Here is a 20,290-nt window from a genome sequence, read left to right as displayed (position 1 = left end):
AGCACTATAAGTGTGGGCCTCAACTGATGAAGGGGGGGGGGTGGGATTGGGGTGCTAAAGGATTGTTGAACTGGAATGGTATCTATGAGAATGGCCCCAAAGCTGTTGGGCCGCGAGACAGTTGTCCCCGCCCAATTATATAAAAATGGTAGCGACGGTCACATGGCTCAGTGCTTTCACTTTAATGTGAATTGTAAGTAAGGACGGGGCCATGGTAAAAAATACAGCTCTGAGCCAGGAAACTTACCTCCTGCATCCGGCATGTGTGGGGCTTTAGTAGACGCTCCTGCACGCTTCCGCAGGCGTGCGGAATTTCAGCCGACAGATTCATATAATTTTTCGCGCTGAGAGAAGCTGAGGGCTGGTCACGTAACCGACAAAAGCCAATAGCACTCCGTGATGTCGGCGCCGTGACGTGGCACGCTAGTCGCGCATCCTGCCCCACCCTGCTCGCCCACACATAAACCTTTTAGGGAAAAAAAAAAACTAGGAGAGATTAGGATCCGATAATATATGAAATTACTAACTAATATAGGAAACAAGGCTACCCTTATTTAAAAAAAAGTCTTACAACCTCACCTGGAACTTTCATAAATCCCCATCCTATACATTTGGATATTCTAAAATAATATTTGATTAAAGGAACCACATCAACATTCTTCATTGACCTCAAATGTAGTCATAGAGGGTTATTCATGACACTGCTGCAATACCCCACCTCACCCTTAGTGAATCCTGGTGAAAGTGTCTGGAGACTCTATATAAATGGTATTCTTGAATATTTCTGCAATATTCATGAAGTTTCTTTTTCAGGGGTATCTTCATTTTGCTTATATATTGTGAATTACAGCGACATTCCAGAAGATATATTTCATAACTCAAAACGCAATGACTAAAATGTTTGCTTACATTTTTCTTCTTCATTTGTTTCTGACTCGAGACGTTTGTTATCAAGATACAAATGGAGTACTTGTCACAGATAAAACATCCACTGGGTTCGGTAGATAACCAACTCATTCCAGATTTGTTTTTTACAGTCTTAATCTCACTGTTGGAAGGGCATACAAATTATTTTAAATTCCTGGATTTTCTATAGATAACCTTTGGTACTTCAGGTAAGAGTTCCTTTAATGGGGTCACACCTTAAATAGTCTAATTCTTATTAATATGTATAATCCTAGTGTTTTCTGTGTTAGAATGGTGGAAACAATATGACTAGCTCTACTCTTAGTTTTTATACATTCTCCTTTGGGCTCTATACCTAGAAAAGCATTCCCATGACATGGACTTAAATTCCCTATTTTAGATTAATTTTACCCTTTCGCTAAAAATGTATTTGAAAGATCCTTGACTAATACACAACAATCTTTATACTACTTGTTCCTTCATATGCTTTGAAACTGTCCAAAGGGCATTGTAATGATCTTTGTGGCTTTCAAAAGTACTAAAGCTTATCTATAGTTGCATCACATGACAACTCCACCTGGCTCACGGCTAAGGATCTACTCAAAATGCCTTTATTAAATACACTGTACAATATAAGGGACTATCATATGCAATGTACATATCTCCATATCATGGAACAGAATGACCACCGGCACCCACAAATGTGGATTCCTGAAAAAACAGACTCCACCAATCAGGATAGCGCCCCAGTCCCCAGACTGACAGGGAATACAGCACTAGTTATTGAAAAATGCGCCCCAAAATAAAAAAAATACCAAAACCACAATATAGGGTGCCACCAACTGGGATGGCCAAAGAAGTTTCCAAGGAGCACCACCCAGAACTTCACCATCTGTAGTAGCTTCTGCTCTTATCCACTAGGGTACGTCACTTGTTATCTGGAACCAAACAAATTCTCAAAAAAGAGCGGTGATCACTGTAAAAACACACTGGGGTTTCTGTGGACGATAGGTCCTGCAGAACGCCAGAGGCTACAGAGCTCCCAGAACACACACACACCAAAAAGCAGAACTTTAAGGACAAAAGAAGCTTACAAATAAAATGCAGCATGCAAAAAACAATAAGCGCTTTTAAAAAGGGTAGTTAAAGGGTTAAAAATCCAGACAACAGCAATAAAATAAAAAGGGGCCACACATAAAAGTCTTAAACTTACAAGAATTTTAGCTGCACGAGCTTGGTGCCTCTCAGGCAGAAGTTATAGGTCCGATGGACTCTGAGATAAAGTTCTTAGAGCAGGGAGAAAAAGGTCCTTTATTACGGGGAGGAGGGGGAAATCATGTTCTTAGGTTCAGGGGTTAAAGTAATTTATAGCTCGAAGGTGAGGCTTGGTGTAATACTAGGTTTACTACCCCAGGCAAGGATAAAAAAAAAGTGGGTAAGGGTAGGACTTGATATGCTGGGGCTTCTCTAGTTCAGAAAATAGGGGACAGAGGTCGGTGAACCAGCCATTTCGGATTACAAATCGGCCTATCAGCTGTTGGGGCTTTAAAACAAGAACCAAATCAGAAGGGAGCCCAGGATTGAAACAGACCAATCAGTGGCGTCCAGGGCTTTAAACCAATCAGCCAACCATAGCGCATTCAGCTCAACCAATCACATTTAACTGAGGTTGCCCAATCAACATGCTCAAGCTAGTAAATTAGGGGCTCACCTATGTCAGCCAACCCTAGCAAACTGAGAGGAAGTAGTAGTGACAGGCCAGCAGCATTTATTTATTTATACAATGTTTTACCAGGAAGTAATACATTGAGAGTTACCTCTAGTTTTCAAGCATATCCAGGACATAGAGTTAAGATGACAAATAATACATGGTTACAAATACAGTTACATAAGTGAACACGGTATACATTATATATAAGACATACTGTAGTATGCACAGTTAGAGATAATATATATATACGGTATTATAGGCGTATGTAACAGTTACAGACCAGATTAAAATGTGAGACAGCTTTAGTTTTTGAAAGAACTTAGACTGGTGGTGGCTGTGAGAGTCTCCAGAAGATTGTTCCAGTTTTGGGGTGCACGGTAAGAGGAGGAACGGCCGGATACTTTGCTCAACGTTGGAACCATGAACAGTCTTTTGGCGTCAGATATCAGACGATAAGTGCTGCATGTGGTAGGGGTGAGGATAGATGGATAGCTTACCCAGAAAGTATTTGAAGGCAAGACAGGAAAGATGAACTTTGGTCTTCACTTGAGTCTATATGCAATCTAGTTCATTGAGCATTTCGCAGTGATGTGTGTTGTAGTTGCATTGGAGAACAAAACGGCATATTGAATTGTAGAGGGTATCAAGTTTGCTAAGATAAGTTTGGGGTGCCGAGCCGTATACTATGTCCCCATAGTCGATAATTGGTATTAGCATCTGCTGTGCGATACGCCTTTTGACCAGCAGACTTAGGGAGGATTTATTCCTATAAAGCATACCTAGTTTGGCATAGGTTTTGGATGTCAGGGTACCAATGTGCATCCCGAATGTTAAATGGGAGTCAAACCATACAGTATGCCCAAGTATTTAAAACTAATAACAGGAGTTAGGGTGGTGTTAGCGTTGCTTCTGATCTGGAGCTGTCATTGGAAGCTTTAAAAATGTAGCGTTAGTCCTAAATACCGTTGTTACAGTCTTGTCAGTGTTTAAAAACAGTTTGTTTAGGAAATCCAATTTTCAAGTCCCAAGAAGGCAGATTGAAGTATGTGTTCAAGGTTGGAGAGGCTATGGCTGTGTGCATATAAGATTGCATATTGTATATTAAAACAATACATGCTGTACGGGTATAGAATACACATATGTACTGGAATACATGTAGAATAAATGCATCCTTTTTATTTTCTCGGGTTTATTATAAAGTATATATATATATATATATGTATATATATATATATATATATATATATATATGTATATATATATATATATATATATATATATATATATATATATATATATATAGTGGTTGACAAATCACCAAAAAATCTACTCGCCACCTAGTACCAAACGTGTGCTGCTTGGGCCAATATTTACTCGCCCGGGGGTTAAATCCACGCCCGGGGCGAGCAAATGTATAGGTTTGTCGAACACTGTATATATATATATATATATATATATATATATATATATATATATATAAACTGTAGACTCCGGTACGTGGTTTTTTAAATCCGATTCAGCAATGTGCAGGCATTGTTACACAAAGCGATATTATCCATCGAAATCCCTCCATTTGCCGTTTTCCGCATGAGATGACAAAGTTTTCTTTTCTAAGGAAAAACAAAAATAAAAGTTTTACTGTAATGGTCAGTCCCCTAAAGAAGTTCCCAATCAGTCCCACCAATAATTTTCTCGGGGGGCGTCTCCTGTTCACATGTGCCTACCGTCGATGTGATGACACGCATATGCGTTTCAAGAAGGTTCCAATGCGCATGCGCCTAGCGTTCCACCAATTGTTCAGTATCTACAGTACTGTAGAAGCCGCTCAGCCAATGATATTGCTTACAGGAGAATCGCTTGACTTTTGAATCGCACTGATATTGATATTTTCAAAATAAAAAAAACAGAATAAAATACGGCAACATTACTCACCATAGAATTTCCCATTCAGCTGGTGCCAGCGCCGGGCCACTGCCAGTCCCGTATTCTTGATCATACACGTTGACAGGTGACAGTGTGACTACTACACCTGTAGTCAGCTGATGAGGCTGGAAATCGCTTAGGTACATGCAAGCTTGCTCGAAACTGTACGCAAAATCCGGTTCAGGCTGCAGGTATCCGTGCGGGGACAGACAGCAAGGGTTGTCACTGACGGTCAGACCGTTATTGGAAGCCGGTGCTGGTGCATTGCTTGCCAGCGACTGGCGTTTCTTACTTGGTTTTAACACGACCTTTCGCCTTTTGCATCATAGATACGGGAAAAAGCCGGTGATACACACCAATACCCTCCAATAAATTCGGGATAATACGAAAAAAACATGGATCGCAACATAACTTTTTCCTTATTGCACGCTTCCACACGAGGATCAGGCGAAAATTTTTAAAAGTCATAGTTTTCGATAAAATACTAATAAATTTGAACAACTGTTGCCATCTTATCATCTGTTGCATTAATCGCGGCCCATATTAAATAAGCGTACGTTCTGTCGGGTTTTTGGAACACGGGCTGCACTTCTACACTCATGGCGGGAATCTATGGACAATAACCAGACCAGAAACTGGTGCTTGTCTTTCTTTAATATGAAAAGCCTAAATTGATACATTAGGCCTCGGACATAGTGCACTGAGCGTCGCTGAGCAGTGCTCTCGCTTGCTGACGCTTGCGCTACCAGGAGCTTTTTGCTGTCCTGACAGAGGCGACAGCAAGCGCGCTTGGGAGGCGGGTAGCACTGTGTGTGTGTGTGTGTGTGTGTGTGACTTGGTAGCTGTCAGTGTGTGTGTGTGTGTGTGTCACTTTGAAGTGTTCTGTGTGTTTGTGTGTCACTGGGGAACGTGTGTGTGTGTGTGCGTATATTATATAATATTTTAAAAAAATTTAAAAAAAAGACATGTGGTGAGAATAAAGTCGATTCTGTACCATGGGCAGTTGGTAAGGTCATCCAGAAACTGTTGTGGGTTAAAGTTTCTAAATGTTCTAGTGAGAACTTTAGGGCTTGATTGGGGTGCTTTCATTTTCCTTACACAGTACACTATTGCATGGTCACTGAAAATATCAGGAAGGATGCCAGAGGATTGGATTCTGCTGGGATATGAGGAGAAAATCCAATCTAGCAAGGAATGGTTGTGGAGATTTCATGCTTGTCCGTGTGGGTTGGGAAATTAGTTGCGTTAGGTTAAGTGACTTGAGTTGTATCTGGATATTGTAGTTTATAGGGTCGCGCCAATTGTATTTGAAATCCCCAAGAACTAGCAGCTCACTCTTCTCATTCTGAGAAGAAATTGAGCCAAGAAACCGGGTGATAGCAGTCAGGGACTGTAGAGGGGCGGTAGATGCCAGCAACCAAGATGGGCTTAGAAAAGGGGAGGCAGATTTTGCCAACTAGAATTTCAAAAGAGGGTGGGCTTAGGGGGCAATTTAACAGTGCAGTAAGGTGTCTGCAATATAAAATAACACCACTCCTCCTCTCTTTGATCTATCTCTCCTAGAAATGGAGTATCCCTGAATGGCAATATTTGCATCGGGAGATTTAGGGGTTAGCCATGGTTTTGTGAGAACCATGGCTTTGGGTTTATGCATAAGGCACCATGCCCTTAGTTCATCCAGTTTGGGCAGCAGGCTCCGGATATTTATATGGGTGACATGGAATGATGAGTGGGCAGCCGACTCCAATTCAGCAGTGCCCGAGCCCCTGGATGTAGCAGAAACATAATCAAAGCCCTTCTTGCAAGAAGGCATACCGAGCGGCAGCCAGTGACCACCAGATGGGCGGATGGATAAGGACTCGGTATAGCTGCTGGCAGCTGTGGCGACTGAGATCTGTGTGGGTGTGCCCACCACCTCATTGCCGGCCTCTACTTGCTTGCGAGAGTGCGAGCTCTTACTGTGCCGCGTGACAGTAGCACAAACGATCCCCGTTCAAAGTGCTGGCGGCGAAGGGGGGCGTGGCAGAGGCGTGGCTATGACATCACGAAACTGGTTCACCGTGAATGGCTGAACCGCTCATGTGACACTGCCGCCGCTTGAAAAGACAATTATACTCGTTATTACATTGAAACATAAGCTAATTTTATTTCAGCACTGTAACATGATCATAATAGACAGTGTTGAATAACCTCTTCCCAACTCCAAAAGACTGTGGGAAGTTATGTACCAAAGCTTACCAGCTGCAAAACTGGGGCAGGTAGGCTGAACTTTAACCTGATTGCCAGGATTTTGTGCCTCTTTTTCACGAGAGACACTATGCGTTGGTATGTGTGTCAACATAAGAGATCATCTTTCTGGGACCAGCTTCTTTTATGTTTCCTCTCTCGTCTCAATCTTGCATAAATGACAATCACAAATCCAGGATTGTTCTCTCCCCTTAGGAGAATCTTAAAATAATTATATATATTTCAACGGTTTAAAGAGTCAAAAGGGTAAACTTAACCATTTTACTGCTAAAGGAGCCTGCACTGCATTTCTAAGCAATGGGTTGCAGGACCCTCAGGAAGTGCAAAGGTGAAAGCCAATCAAGATCAATAGAAAAAAATATTTATATCTACCATAAGAAAGAGGAATGATAAACTGGCAATTCAACATAGGCATTTTCTGTTTTACTATATTGTACGAAGTGTGCATTGTATGTATAGTAAATGTGGTATGGTCCCCAGCACTACAAACCAAAACAGGACATGGAGATGATTTACAAGTTCAAATCTTATTTTATAAAATGATGATTCTCGTATTCGCCATACAAAAATGATAACCATTGTATCAGTGTTCTCCCTGATTAAGCTCTTAATAGAGTGAAACGCGTAGGGTTGTTTGTATATTTACATACGACAGAATCAACAACACTGGTCCCCGGTATCGAACAGACATTCCTCATTTACGGCTTTGACGTCATCATCCTGCAGCGGGTCTGCAGACACCAGTTAATTAGATGAGGAAGTTTCTTAGAATTGTTTGAAGAACTTTTTTAGAACTGTGACTTTGTTTTGGAAATATTAGCATTCCTTTTACTTTTTTTCCCATTTGGATGGCACTGCTGTAACTTATGATCTGATTGGGGTAAATACTGACATTTAAACTAGACATATGCTTACATCGGGGATTTATTACAAACCTGCATGGATGTGTGCCTCTCTGTGTGTTTTTAACAATGCTTAGTCTACTATTATGAGGCTATTCTTAGTTATTTTTAGCTGTTCTCACTATATTATGAGTATTGTTTAGTGCATTAAGCAGTTGACTAAGGGAACCATCATACCAATTGAAAAACAAACAGTCACGCTCGGTTTTGAATGGATTTTTAAAATTAATTGAAGACACTTGTTACTCAGGAACTCAACGCTATATAAAGAACCCACAGACCAAAACCCACATGAACCTGACGAAGCACTGTACGAGTGCGAAACACCTAGTTCTACTGTGGGGAGGAAATGTGTCCACCGCCCGCCACCATAGTCTTCCCGATCGCCCCGCTGTCAGTCCCATCTACTGAACGCGGTGGTGGGATTCAACTGCAATGAGGCTAGGAGCCTGCGGCCAGCTGGAGCGCGTGATTTTAAATGTAAGTTCATTTGTGTGCTTACTGTATGTAATACATTTCTGGACCCGCTGCAATTCCTTGTTATCCTCCGTAACCCAGCATTGTGTTGTTATTAAATAGCTTTGTGTTTATCTCCAGCCTTACTAGTGTTTGTCTTATTTGTCTGTTATGTCTGTTTTGTGTTGTTAGTATTCACTGTTTTTAGTCAACATTGATTGCCATACTGCACCATAATTTGTTTTGTTGTCATTTCTCCACATATTGCACTGCTGCACGGTGAGAGTTATCTATCCACCCCATCTCTGCCCATTCATCTTAAGGACATTATTGGGACTTTCCAAGGATTGGTTTGATTTTTATTGATATTCATTTATTGGACTTTATAGGCGCCGGTAATCCCCTTTTTTTCTATGCTTGTTGTTTGACTGTACTGTCATAATTTGCCAGGCTGCCTGTTTCCACTGCTATCTAGGTACACTATTTATGTGTTATTTTTTATTTATTTCATTAGCGCTGTTTTACACCGTCTTTTTTTGTTGAAATTGGATTGATGCCTATTTGTGATCACCTGTCATCCCATTGTGACGCTGTGGAAGTTCGCCAGCGCATCAGCAGAGAGCGAGTCCAGCCAGCTTTTCCCAGAGGTGGATATGATGTAAGCATCACTCATACTCGACCGTGAGTGTTATTGTAATTATACTATTATCTACCACTCCATCCACCTGCCTCCCTTCCTTCCCCCTTCCTTTTCATTCACTATTCCAGCAGCTAATCATTCATGTCTGTGTCTATCTAGCAGACTGCCTACAGCATTTGACTGATTATCCCTATCTTTCTCTTTTTTGCGCTTGACGACTTCTGGCTTAGTCAAAATGACTGAGCCGCTGATTGACCCACCTATGCTGGAGCAGGGATATCCTTAAGACCTGACCTGTTGGGGTTCCCTAAGGACTGGAGTTGGGAAACACTGTTCTAGCCCATTCCCACACTGACCAAAATTGAGTGTGGTCCACTTTTACATCAAAAACTATTTTGTACAACCATCAAACACGAGAAACTAGGTGTATCTATGATTTCCTGGTTATTAGATAATTGGTTCACCATAATGGAGCTGCTCCACTAATTGTAATAGAATACTTTTCTTTAAAAAAATGAAATAAACTTGCATTGATATATTGCGTCTTGGTATCCTCTTTTGGGTGTGGAGTGTTGTGGACCATTTAACATTTACTATATTGTTCCCTTGAAGAACTTTGTTAGGGGGTCCTGCTGCACCTTTAAATACAGTGATTATCGGTTGTAATACTGTCTGAACATCTATAGTGTGCATTGTACGTATCAGAGAAAAAACATTGTTTTGTAACATTGTTACGGCAAAGTGCCCTTTATCGCTCTCGTTAGTTTAATTAATTCTGTCCATCAGCTGAATGTAGTTCCTTAAAGTATCTCTCAACTTGGCTGTGGAAGTTCTGAGGTCCAGAATTCCCCTGTTTCTTCCATGGCACTATGGACAGTCCTGCTGACACAGAGCATTTCTCACTATCTTCCCCTTTCCACTCCATATTGGTGCATTTAAAAAATAATGAGACTTTTTTATCTGGTATATCGTGACTAACTATAGATGTGGCCTCTGGAGATAAGGGAGACGTTTCCGATATTGCAGTCATGTTATCATCTTTGGGGGACCAAAATATTCTGGACGGCATCTCAAGTACGTCATCGTCCGACTCATCGGTCATGTGAGGACAAGGGGATTTGGTTGACATCAGCACTGTTGACTCAGTCAATGGCATGTGTGCCCTGCTTCTCCTTTTTACATTTAAGAAAGAATCCCCCATATCATGTTTTGGAAGGTTAATACTCTCAATGTCCAAAGAATTTGGTGAGCTCTTCTGGTTATCTTTAAGACTACCAAAGCCAATAGTAGAGTCGGGTCTCTTTTCAGGAGACTCAAACTCAACACCTCTAGGAACATGCTTAGGAAATGTAGCCTTGAACAGACGTTCAGTGCCGGTCTTTCCTGTTGACTCCTGCCTCTTCATATATGCTCTCACGGATGCAGGAATTTTCACACAAGTTTGTGGTTTCTTCCTAGAACTCAAGTACTGCTGGAAATGAACTTCACACACTTGTGTTTTCACCACAGGGATAATAGAGCAAGGCTCTAATCCAGCCACAAACTCAATAAGTTCGTCAAAGGAGGAATGATCAGAGTATGGAACTACATGGATGTCCTTATGCCAGACTTTTGCACGTCTGCTGGTAGGGAGAATTGCCAATGTTGGATATACGCGATTCCATTGCATCATATTGGCATAGTTCACTTCCGATTGCTCCACAATGCGGAATCTGCCAGCACCTTCCTCTGCTACAAAAACATTTTCCATTTCCAAGATCCTGAGCAGTTCCAATCTGAGGGGACGTACCACAATCCAAGATTTAAAGGTCTTAGCTAAGTCAACCAAGAGTGATTCTTTTCCGATACTGTAGAGACCTGCAACACAGAAAGTGTGTTAAATGACTGTAATAGGTGTGGGTTTGGTATGTATGTACTGTATACAACGAAACAATTATATATAGTTATATACACACACACAAATGTATAAAGCGGAGCGAAGGTTAAAAATGCCAGCTTTACCTATCACTATGTCATGCTCTGGATGCCTATCAATTATTTCCTTTATCTGATTGGTTGCTTCTTGGCGAGACGGCAGCTTGTGCCCAGGATCACAGTTAGTGTTGTCTAAATACAGAACATCAATTATCTTCTTGTTCCTCAGAGGCAGATCGTTCAGCATTCGGGGGGTGTAGCGGAAATCACCTGAGAGGCATATGATACAACCCGTTACGGAGGTCTGAAAGGTTAAATCACATTACCTAGTAAATACCCAGATGTGCTTAGCATTGCAACTGCATTAAAAGCAACAGCAATAAATAACAACGACAAATGAAGTCCCAACGTAACCTGATCATATTGTGCTTATTTACAGTATTTTCTATCTTTTTATTTTTTTAGAAAATCTAAAAAAAATTCTTTTGCAGAGTTAAACCCTGTTTTTATTTCACTATTATCAGCTGTTACCATAACAACCTTGTCTTATAGTGTGTGAATGGCAACAGAAATTTTAACTTCTCAAGGAGACACTTTTTCATCGACTTCTCGATAATTCAATCGCAGAGTTTAAAAAGGGTGGGATCGAAAAATAACTACCAGGGACTTTTTAAAAAAAAAATTATATATATATTGTATACATATACACACACACATTCATACATGAAACCAGCGCACAACCCTAGTGCATTACAAAAAACAATGGAGTATTTAATGGTTTAAAGGATGACGTCATCACGCTGCAGCAAGGTGTGGTCTGTGCACCGAAGGGACTTTTCCTTACACGCTGCCGGAGGTTGTATCAGCTGTTTTTGATTGTGGGAGAAGTGGGCTGTGGGCTGCTTCAGTTTCCATCGTTGCCTGTCTTGCGGCTGTTGGAGCGGATGTCGGAGGACTTTTGCATACTTCAGCGACACTGACCCGAATAAGAGGCTTCTTAAGGTAGTCCCACGCTAACCCCCCCCCCCGGCAGTCTGGCAGCTTTTCCAGTGGAATCGTACAATAAGGACAAAGATACCTTTATGTGAATCTTTATTTCTTTCTTTCTGTAAGTGGGCATTTTCTTCCTTTAAACCATTAAATAATCCATTGTTTTTTGTAAGGCACTAGGGTTGTGCGCTGTTTTCTATGCAGATTTCTCTTGGGGAGTGATTTCTCCCAGATACAGCAGCCTCCCTTTTGCATTTTGGCATTCATTCAAACCTTTACCCTTTTAGACCTATCACACACACACGTTTGTGAATTCAGGATTGGACTTGTAACTACTTTATTCATGCAGTTTTAATATTTTTTTATTATGTTTTGTTATCTGTGTATTTTTTGTTTCATACTTTTGTGATTAACGCGCGTATATATATATATTTCCCAGAATCCCTTGCTGCAGTGAAAGTGCTGTGTGATAGTGGTGAAAGGCGGGGTTGCAGACCTGCCTAAGACATGCAAATGAGCATACAGTATATTTACATTTGCTATATGCTTTGCTGTGGAGGGTTTTTGTCACTTTTTTTACTCACCATAACTTAACTCAGTATGGTAAACCCCATCCTTTCGCTTCATTGCATAGCCAGTTAACCAACCCCACACAGATGAGACCCATTAAGGTCAAAACAGCTGTCTGTGGGTGGGTTTTCTGGCTATGCATCTTAACCCTGGCTGTGCTCAAAGCTGTGACCATGCAGCAAGCTTAAGCCTATAGGGAACCATGTATAAAATGGTTTTTGAAGCAAAAGGTGGCACTGTGTGCTCATTTGCATGTCATTTCCCAGAATCCCTTGCTGCAGTGGAAGTGCTGTGTGATAGTGGTGAAAGGCAGGGTTGCAGACCTGCCTAAGACATGCAAATGAGCAAACAGTAGAGATTAGAGGATATAGAGGATATAGAGGATATAGAGATAGAGAGATAGAGAAATATATATATAGACCGAGTAGACGGTACCGTTCTGTGGCTAACGAAATGCTTTTATTTGTGCGAGGTTTCGAGATACACTGATCTCTTCTTCCGGCGATGTTACAATGGATAAAGCAAGATAGGTTTATCTTGAATGCTTTATCCATTGTAACACCGCCGGAAAAAAAAAAATAGATTAGTGTATTTCGAAAGCTCGCACAAATAAAAGCATTTTGTTAGCCACAGAACAGTATTGTCTATTCGTTTTTGATTATTAAGCTCGGCTAACACAGTACAGATACACACACACAGATACACACACACATACACATACACACACACACACACACACACACAATACCGTTCCGAGATCAGGGAATCAGGAAGCAGCACTCAAGTATAGTGTTGTAACAAGTCTATCAGGTGAAAACAGGTTACATCCAAACCAACGTTTCGGTCCCCAACAAACGGGACCTTCCTCAGGGAGATACAGATATATATATAGTCTGCCTTAAAAGATGAATGCACTGATCTTACCTGTGTACAGAATAGTACCAAAGTAACCCTCAAACAGAAACATGACAGAGCCCGGGCAGTGATTGGCATCTATTAAAGTGACAGCGACGGTCTCTATCCCAGTGTCATCCATTGGCAGCATGTGACACTGTCCAACTTCTAAGGGATTGATCCATTTATTGCTAACCTGGGAGAGAAAAACAGACAGTGGGGCATGCCAAACTGACCTGGATAACATTGCTCACTACCCCCATGCCTAAGCCCTCCGTTTTTTTTCTTTCCCCCCTCTACAGAATAAGAACCAGGGTGTTTCCCGGACCTGAACTGCGTTTTTCCTACCGCCAAGAAACCCATCGCTCATCAGACATTTATGTTCCAATAAAATTTACGTCAAATCAGAGATGATCGCCTGGTTTGTCCAATAGGAAGCTAAAATGTCATGAGTGTGGATTTGACAAAAGGGAGTAGATAGATTCAATAAATACCAAGGCTCAGCTCGCCATGTTTAGAACACAAATTTCAAAAAGTCATTCAAACATACTTAGGTGTCAGATTTGAGTAACAAAGGCAATCAATCACCCAGAGGTGACCCCTTAAACATGATATGGACATTAGTTCACGTTGGTTCTATGAGGGACTGCCCTTTGAATGAATAATCCTCTATATTTTAACACTAGGGAGTAAGTGGACCCTCTCCATTCTCCATACCTGCAGTTGATGTTTAAGGATCTTTGCCGTTACTGGAGAGCAGTACAGGGGATGCTTCCATGTAGAAGACAACCCCATGGTGTGGTCACTGTGCATGTGAGATAAGAAGAACAGGCGGACATGGCTGCACCGTCTTGTCTGCCAAAAATCCACAGCGATGGGCGTGTTTGGAATAAGGGTCCCATTCATTTTCAAACTCCAGTTGGCTTGTGCAGATCCTCAAAAGAGACAAAATAAAATAAAGATATATTATAGCGCGATCCGCTATAACGCGGTGTGAGCGTTGACCCCGAATATTTAAAAAAAAATAATAATTTTTGCCAAACCACACACACAATATGCCTGGGGATCGTGGTGGGGCTGCTGGGTCCGCACTCCTGTCTCCTCCGATCTGGTGCGCGCCGGTAATTTTTATTTTAAATTAGCGCGACCCCAGTTATAACGTGGTCGGATCGGGTGGCCCCCGAGGACCGCATTATAACGGGGTTCAGCTGCATATTGTATTGTATTGTATGTCTTTATTTATATAGCGCCATTAATGTACATAGCGCTTCACAGCAGTAATACACGTGGTAATCAAATAAATAACAGATAATATAAATAACAGATCATGGGAATAAGTGCTTTAGACATAAAAGTAACATTAAGGAAGAGGTGTCCCTGCTCCGAGGAGCTTACAATCTAATTGGTACGTAGGGAGAACGTACAGAGACAGTAGGAGGGAGTTCTGGTAAGTGCATCTGCAGGGGGCCAAGCTTTATGTGCCATGTGTTCAGAATGTTCACAGTGCTATTCATATGCTTCTTTAAGCAGATGTGTCTTAAGGTGGGTCTTAAATGTGGATAGAGAGGGTGCTAGTCGGGTATTGAGGGGAAGGGCATTCCAGAGGTGAGGGGCAGTCAATGAAAAAGGTTTAAGGCGGGCGAGGGCTTTAGATACAAAGGGGGTAGAAAGAATACATCATTGAGCAGAACGCAAGAGTCTGGATGGTGCATAACGAGAAATTAGGGCTGAGATGTAAGGAGGGGCAGAAGAGTGTAAAGCTTTAAAAGTGAGGAGAAGAATGGAGTGTGAGATGCGGGATTTGATCGGAAGCCAGGAGAGGGATTTCATGAGGGGAGATGCTGAGACAGATCTAGGAAAGAGTAGAGTGATTCTGGCAGCAGCGTTAAGGATAGATTGTAGGGGAGACAGGTGAGAGGCAGGAAGGCCGGACAGCAGGAGGTTACAGTAATCAAGACGGGAGAGAATGAGGGCCTGAGTCAGAGTTTTAGCAGTCGAGCAACAGAGGAAAGGGCGTATCTTTGTTATATTGCGGAGGAAAAAGCGACAAGTTTAAGAAATGTTTTGAATGTGAGGGGCGAATGTGAGAGAGAAGTCGAGTGTGACCCCTAGGCAGTGTGCTTGGGCTACTGGGTGGATGATCGTAGTTCTAACAGTAATGTGGAAGGAGGTAGTAGGGCCAGGTTTGAGAGGAAGTATGAGGAGCTCTGTTTTAGCCATGTTGAGTTTAAGGCGGCGGAGGGCCATCCAGGATGATATAGCAGAGAGACATTCAGAAACTTTGGTTTGTACAGCAGGTGTAAGGTCGGTGTTGAAAAGTATATTTGTGTGTCGTCAGCATAGAGGTGATAATTAAACCCAAAAGATATTATTAGGTCACATAGAGAGAGTGTATACAGAGAAAAGAGAAGAGGTCCCAGGACAGAGCCCTGGGATATCTATATAATATACAGGCAGAGTTGCAGACCTGTCTTTGAGCACACAGTAATATTTCCATTTGCTATATGCTTTACGGCGGAGGGTTTTTTCTCACTTTTTTTTTTTTACCCACCATAACTTAAATAATGTTTGGTGGATGCCTGTCCAAAGCTTAAATTGCAAAGCCAGTATAACCAGCCTCAAACTGATGAGACCCAAAAGGTCGAAACAGCTGTCTGTGGTTAGGTTTACTGGCTATGCATCTTAACCCAGGCTGCGCTGAAAAGCTGTGCAGCAAGCATAAGCTTATAGGGGTCCATGTCAAAATGGATTTGAAGCAAAAGGTGGCAGTATGCTCATTTGCATGTCATTTCCCAGAATCCCTTGCTGCAGTGGAAGCACTGTATGCTGGGTGACAATGGTGAAAGGCAGGGTTGCAGACCTGTCTAAAACATGCAAATGAGCACACAGTAATATTTCCATTTGAGATATATAACTAAAGGCTATACCTGTACAGCGGTATATTGCACCAATGGCCGCCCGTCAGACAAAACCAAGGAGTAAATGAGACAGACGCAAGTATATACCACCAAGTAGGTTGCAAACATAGTATTAACCAGGGGGCACCAAAGGACGCGAAGAGATGACAATCAGAGCTAGGTGCACCCCTGACAGGCAGAGCAGATTCCGTTATGAGTCACAAGGCACGAACATGGGAAAAGATGCAGGCCTCGAAAGTGGATGTATAAATACTAGGCTTAAACAAGCAGCAATGCAGAATAAGCAGTAGCTAAATCTAAAGACAAAAAACATTAAAAAAAACAATTAGTGGAACTTGTCCAAACAGGTAACAAAAGTGTATGGAAACTAAAATGAGTAGAAAGTTAAAAAAGTAAAGCACCAAAAAAAAAATGCCCATCAGGTAATACTGTGTGCCACTAACGTCAAAAGACAATATACTAGAAAGTAATTTTAGCATTTGTTCAGATAGAGAAAAGTTAACATTTAGTCCTATAAAATGACCCCCATAGTGTACACCAGGGGTGCGCAAACTTTTCAGTCTGCGCCCCCTTTACCCCCACTCTTCTTACGTCACGATGTCATGTGACCCCACGAAGTCATGTGACCCCACGTCGCCAGAAGCCACCGGAGATCAGGTAAGGGAACTTTAGAGGCATCACGCGCTCTCCCGGCTGCTACGGCAGCTTGCTAGCGTTTGCGCCCCCACCGCATGCTCCTGCAGCACAGCGATCTGTGCTCAAACAGCAGGAGCCAGATCGCCGCATTTGGGGGCGTGTAACGAACGCAGCACAGAGCTGGTTCGCCTTGATTGGCTGAACCAGCTCGCGTCACGCGACTGTAGTCCAAAAGTTAAATTTGGGTCGTGGTGGCAAAATGTTACAGCGACAATGCTGCACTTTGCCGCCAGTGGAATTTTTCAGTTTGAAAACTCCCACCGCACAACCCAAATTTGCGACGGACGGGCGCGCGTTAGCGTGTGCACGCTGCATCGCCTGCTGTCTGAGCTCAGCCTTAGGCTAAGGTCCCGTTGCACGCGTCCGCACGGCTGGCTTGCTTGCCGGCGGCGCGTGCAACTCGCTGTACCGCGATCTGCGGTCTACAGGATGCTTTTCTCGGAGCGGGGGGGCGTGGCCAAACGGGTCGGGGGGGGCGCGGCCATGACATGAGGGGGCGCGGCCATGACGTGAGGGGCCGGAGCGGGAGGTGGGAGGATTGACAGGGAGGGGGGGCGTGGCTTGAGCGGAGGGACCCGCTACTCTTCCCCCCCCCCTCCCTCCACGGGCTGCCACGGGCTGCAGGTAAGTAAAAAAAACACACACACGCAGGCACTCATACATACATACATACACACACACAGACAGAGACAGGCACGCACGCACTCATACACACACACACAGAGACAGGCACGGACAGACAGGCACACACATACACACACACACAGGCACACACAGGCACACACATATACAGACAGGCACTCACCTGCTTTCACTCCACACTCCTCCCCGCTCCCCGAAGCCTCTCCTCCTCCCGCAGCCTCCCCTCCCCATTGGCTCACAGCCACACACGTCACGCGTCGAAGCTAGGAAACACCATTCTGTGGTGTCTCCAGCGGCTGACGCGCCACAGCGTGTAGTCAGCTGTGCCGCCAGGGGGGACCGGGACCGGCTCGCGAGGATTCCCCTGCTGGTGGGGAACTCGCTACATTGCCACCCGCGCCAACGAGCGCAGCGGGTCCCAGGCCTTAGAAGGTATTGCCATAAGCCGTACAAGTTACTCATAGTATAGATATGTTCACCAGTGTTCATAATACCAGCACTAAAAATCAGTTATTTGTTTATTTAATCCATACAAAACAGCAGGGTTGCGCAAACTTTTTTGTCTCCTATAATCCCTCCCCCACCTTTACCTTTTCTCCGGCGCTCATGTGACCCCACGTTGTCATTTGATGACGCGTCGACAAGGTAATGGACTTACAGAGGCCACGCACGCTCCCCCAGCATTTAAGTGGGGGGCACACTCCAGTTTGTACACCCCTGCAATACAGGATGGCCAGACGTGTCAGCTGGATTAAATAAACATTTAATACTTTTGTGTGTGTGTACGTACGTGTGTGTGTACACACACACACACACACACACACACACACACACACACACACACACACACACACACACACACACACACACACACACACACACACACACACACACACACACACAGGCTAATCATGCAGCACTGACACATACACCGGACAACACCGAGGATGGCACGGGGCTGTCACTGCGCATGCGCACTACATCCGCTGGTGAAGCTTTGAGCACAGCGCTGGACACCGGCTGCCTATCCCATCCCGGAAGTGGTGCAGGGGCGGCGACGCGGTGTTTCCGGGCGGTGACGCGGTGTTTCCGGGCGGTGACGCGGTGTTTCCGGGCGGTGACGCGGTGTTTGCGGGCGGTGACGAGGCCTAGAAACCTTTGCGAATTATCGCGCTCGGCTCCTCCTCCTATTGTGACCGGAGGTGAGTACGCGGGGGGAGTTAGGAGAGAGGGGGAGGCGGAGCCTGTGGTGACCGCGGCCTTCCCGCCAAAACATGAACCCCTGAGTGCTAGAGAAGAGCAGACTGAGAGTCACTTCCTGGGGGATATCACTGAGGAGGGAGGAGGAGAAACCTGCAGTCATGGCAACGTTATATCAGTAACAGTGACTGTCAATCACTGAAATAGAGTTCCATTTGTATTAAAAAGTATTCCTTTTTGTGTCGCTTGTTTAGTGAGTATCATCAGCTGAGCGTCGTGTACTTACAGCGACTATAGTTTATTTAAAAGGAATTTAATTCTTTAAGAGGGAGTCTGGTTCATTTCGATGCGTCTCTCTAATCCCCCAAGGTCTCTCACTCGGAAGTAAGTGCCACCCTGTGAGTGTAAGTGCCACCCTGTGAGTGTAAGTGCCACCCTGTGAGTGGAAGTGCCACCCTGTGAGTGGAAGTGCCACCCTGTGAGTGGAAGTGCCACCCTGTGAGTGGAAGGCTTTCTCCTTCTCTTGCTGAGAGGGGGCTGGAAGTAGGGATGTGAGGGGGTGCTTCACTCGGCCCTAGTTTTGGATGGGGTGCTGACCTGGCGACGTGACTAACTCACTTTCCAGGACTATTTCCATCAATGCCAAAGTCAAGAAGCCCCAAACAAAATTATTTTCCCAGGTGTGTCATGTGTGAGCAGTTCTTGACGCATGTTCCCATGACATCCCTACTTCCCTTAGTATCCCTAGTACCAAGAGTGGTACAATAGTGAAGCCACGCACAATATACCTTCAGCTTACTTATATCTGAACTCATTATTGTGAATAGGTTAGCCTAATGTACACCATTCATCCTATCGCACGCATCTGTTTCAACCAAAGACTTCAATAGTTAAACCCTCTTAATAATCAGATTTGTTTGATTAAACACATTACAGACTAAAATTAATTAGTGAATCATTAGGGTGTTAGCAATGCTTAAAAATTAGGGGCCCATGGACTTCAATAAAGTTACTCAATACACATGCCACACTCTTTTAGAACAAGTCATACTCAGGGAGTGGGCTTACTTAACTGAGTGATGCTTACAAATTGAATATTTTTGTTCAGAAACCCCAAATCTATTTAGTTTAGGTTGCTGAACTTTAACAGCGGTTCACAGGCTTGTCAGGCCCAGAACCTGCCCATATGAGATTAGTTTGGGGGACAAGGGCAAAAAAAAGGTTACATTTGAATGGAACAATTCTGCCTTGGAAAGGGGAAACTCCATTAAAGCTGAAAATTGACGAACAGTGAGTGCAACTAAATGTAATGAGTGAGACTGCCCCACAATTATTCTGATTCACAATGGTGTAGGTATTAAGCAATGTTTCTATTTTTGTAACTTAGTTTATTATACTTTAATAAACATTCAAATCAATACAGAAAGAGAGAGAGCCTGAGTTATTCTGTTATACATAACATAGGCCCATATCTACAAAAGGGTGTCAAGCTTTAGCCCGCCTCATCTCCCATTCATATGAATAGGAGTAAAGGCGTGCTAAAGCTTAGCACCCATTTTACATTGTAATTAAGTTAAACACTTCAGTGAAATGACTTGGGAAGACAGAAAGTCAAAGACTATAAGTTAAATGAGATGTAATAAATCTTCCGTGTAGAAGGCAATGAATGGCCATCAAAGGC

At 43.3% G+C, this 20,290-nt stretch overlaps 2 protein-coding genes across 10 annotated transcripts in view; one reads left to right on the top strand and one right to left on the bottom strand.

The window, feature by feature from the left end:
• Positions 1 to 7,131: 7,131 nt before the first annotated feature.
• DCLRE1B (DNA cross-link repair 1B) lies at positions 7,132 to 18,727 on the bottom strand. 3 transcript variants are annotated; one of them, XM_075615315.1, is made up of 6 exons: positions 18,340 to 18,727; positions 18,000 to 18,126; positions 13,871 to 14,088; positions 13,184 to 13,349; positions 10,787 to 10,969; positions 7,132 to 10,642 (listed from the first exon to the last, which is right to left on the bottom strand). In XM_075615315.1, exons 3-6 carry the CDS (start codon positions 14,057 to 14,059, stop codon positions 9,555 to 9,557), a joined length of 1,626 nt encoding a protein of 541 aa, XP_075471430.1. In that variant the 5' UTR covers positions 14,060 to 14,088; positions 18,000 to 18,126; positions 18,340 to 18,727; the 3' UTR covers positions 7,132 to 9,554. The 3 variants fall into 3 exon arrangements, with proteins under 3 accessions (XP_075471430.1, XP_075471431.1, XP_075471432.1); XM_075615316.1 differs by lacking the exons at positions 18,000 to 18,126; positions 18,340 to 18,727 and adding an exon at positions 16,663 to 17,050; XM_075615317.1 differs by lacking the exons at positions 18,000 to 18,126; positions 18,340 to 18,727 and having other exon boundaries at positions 10,787 to 11,003; positions 13,871 to 14,008.
• Positions 18,271 to 20,290, top strand: part of AP4B1 (adaptor related protein complex 4 subunit beta 1) — a 59,029-nt gene continuing 57,009 nt past the window's right edge. For 2 of the 7 annotated variants that reach the window (XM_075615312.1, XM_075615314.1), the window contains exon 1: positions 18,271 to 18,611. The gene's annotated coding sequence lies outside the window, so the exon portion shown is untranslated. Of the gene's footprint in view, positions 18,612 to 18,658; positions 18,994 to 20,290 lie in introns of those variants that run through there. The other 5 variants (XM_075615308.1, XM_075615311.1, XM_075615307.1 and 2 more) reach the window with 5 other exon arrangements.

Source organism: Ascaphus truei, chromosome 9, assembly GCF_040206685.1.
Source record: "Ascaphus truei isolate aAscTru1 chromosome 9, aAscTru1.hap1, whole genome shotgun sequence".
Taxonomy (NCBI): domain Eukaryota; kingdom Metazoa; phylum Chordata; class Amphibia; order Anura; family Ascaphidae; genus Ascaphus; species Ascaphus truei.
The sequence above is the reverse complement of the archived record's forward strand: the minus strand, read 5'-3'. Positions and strand labels throughout refer to the sequence as shown.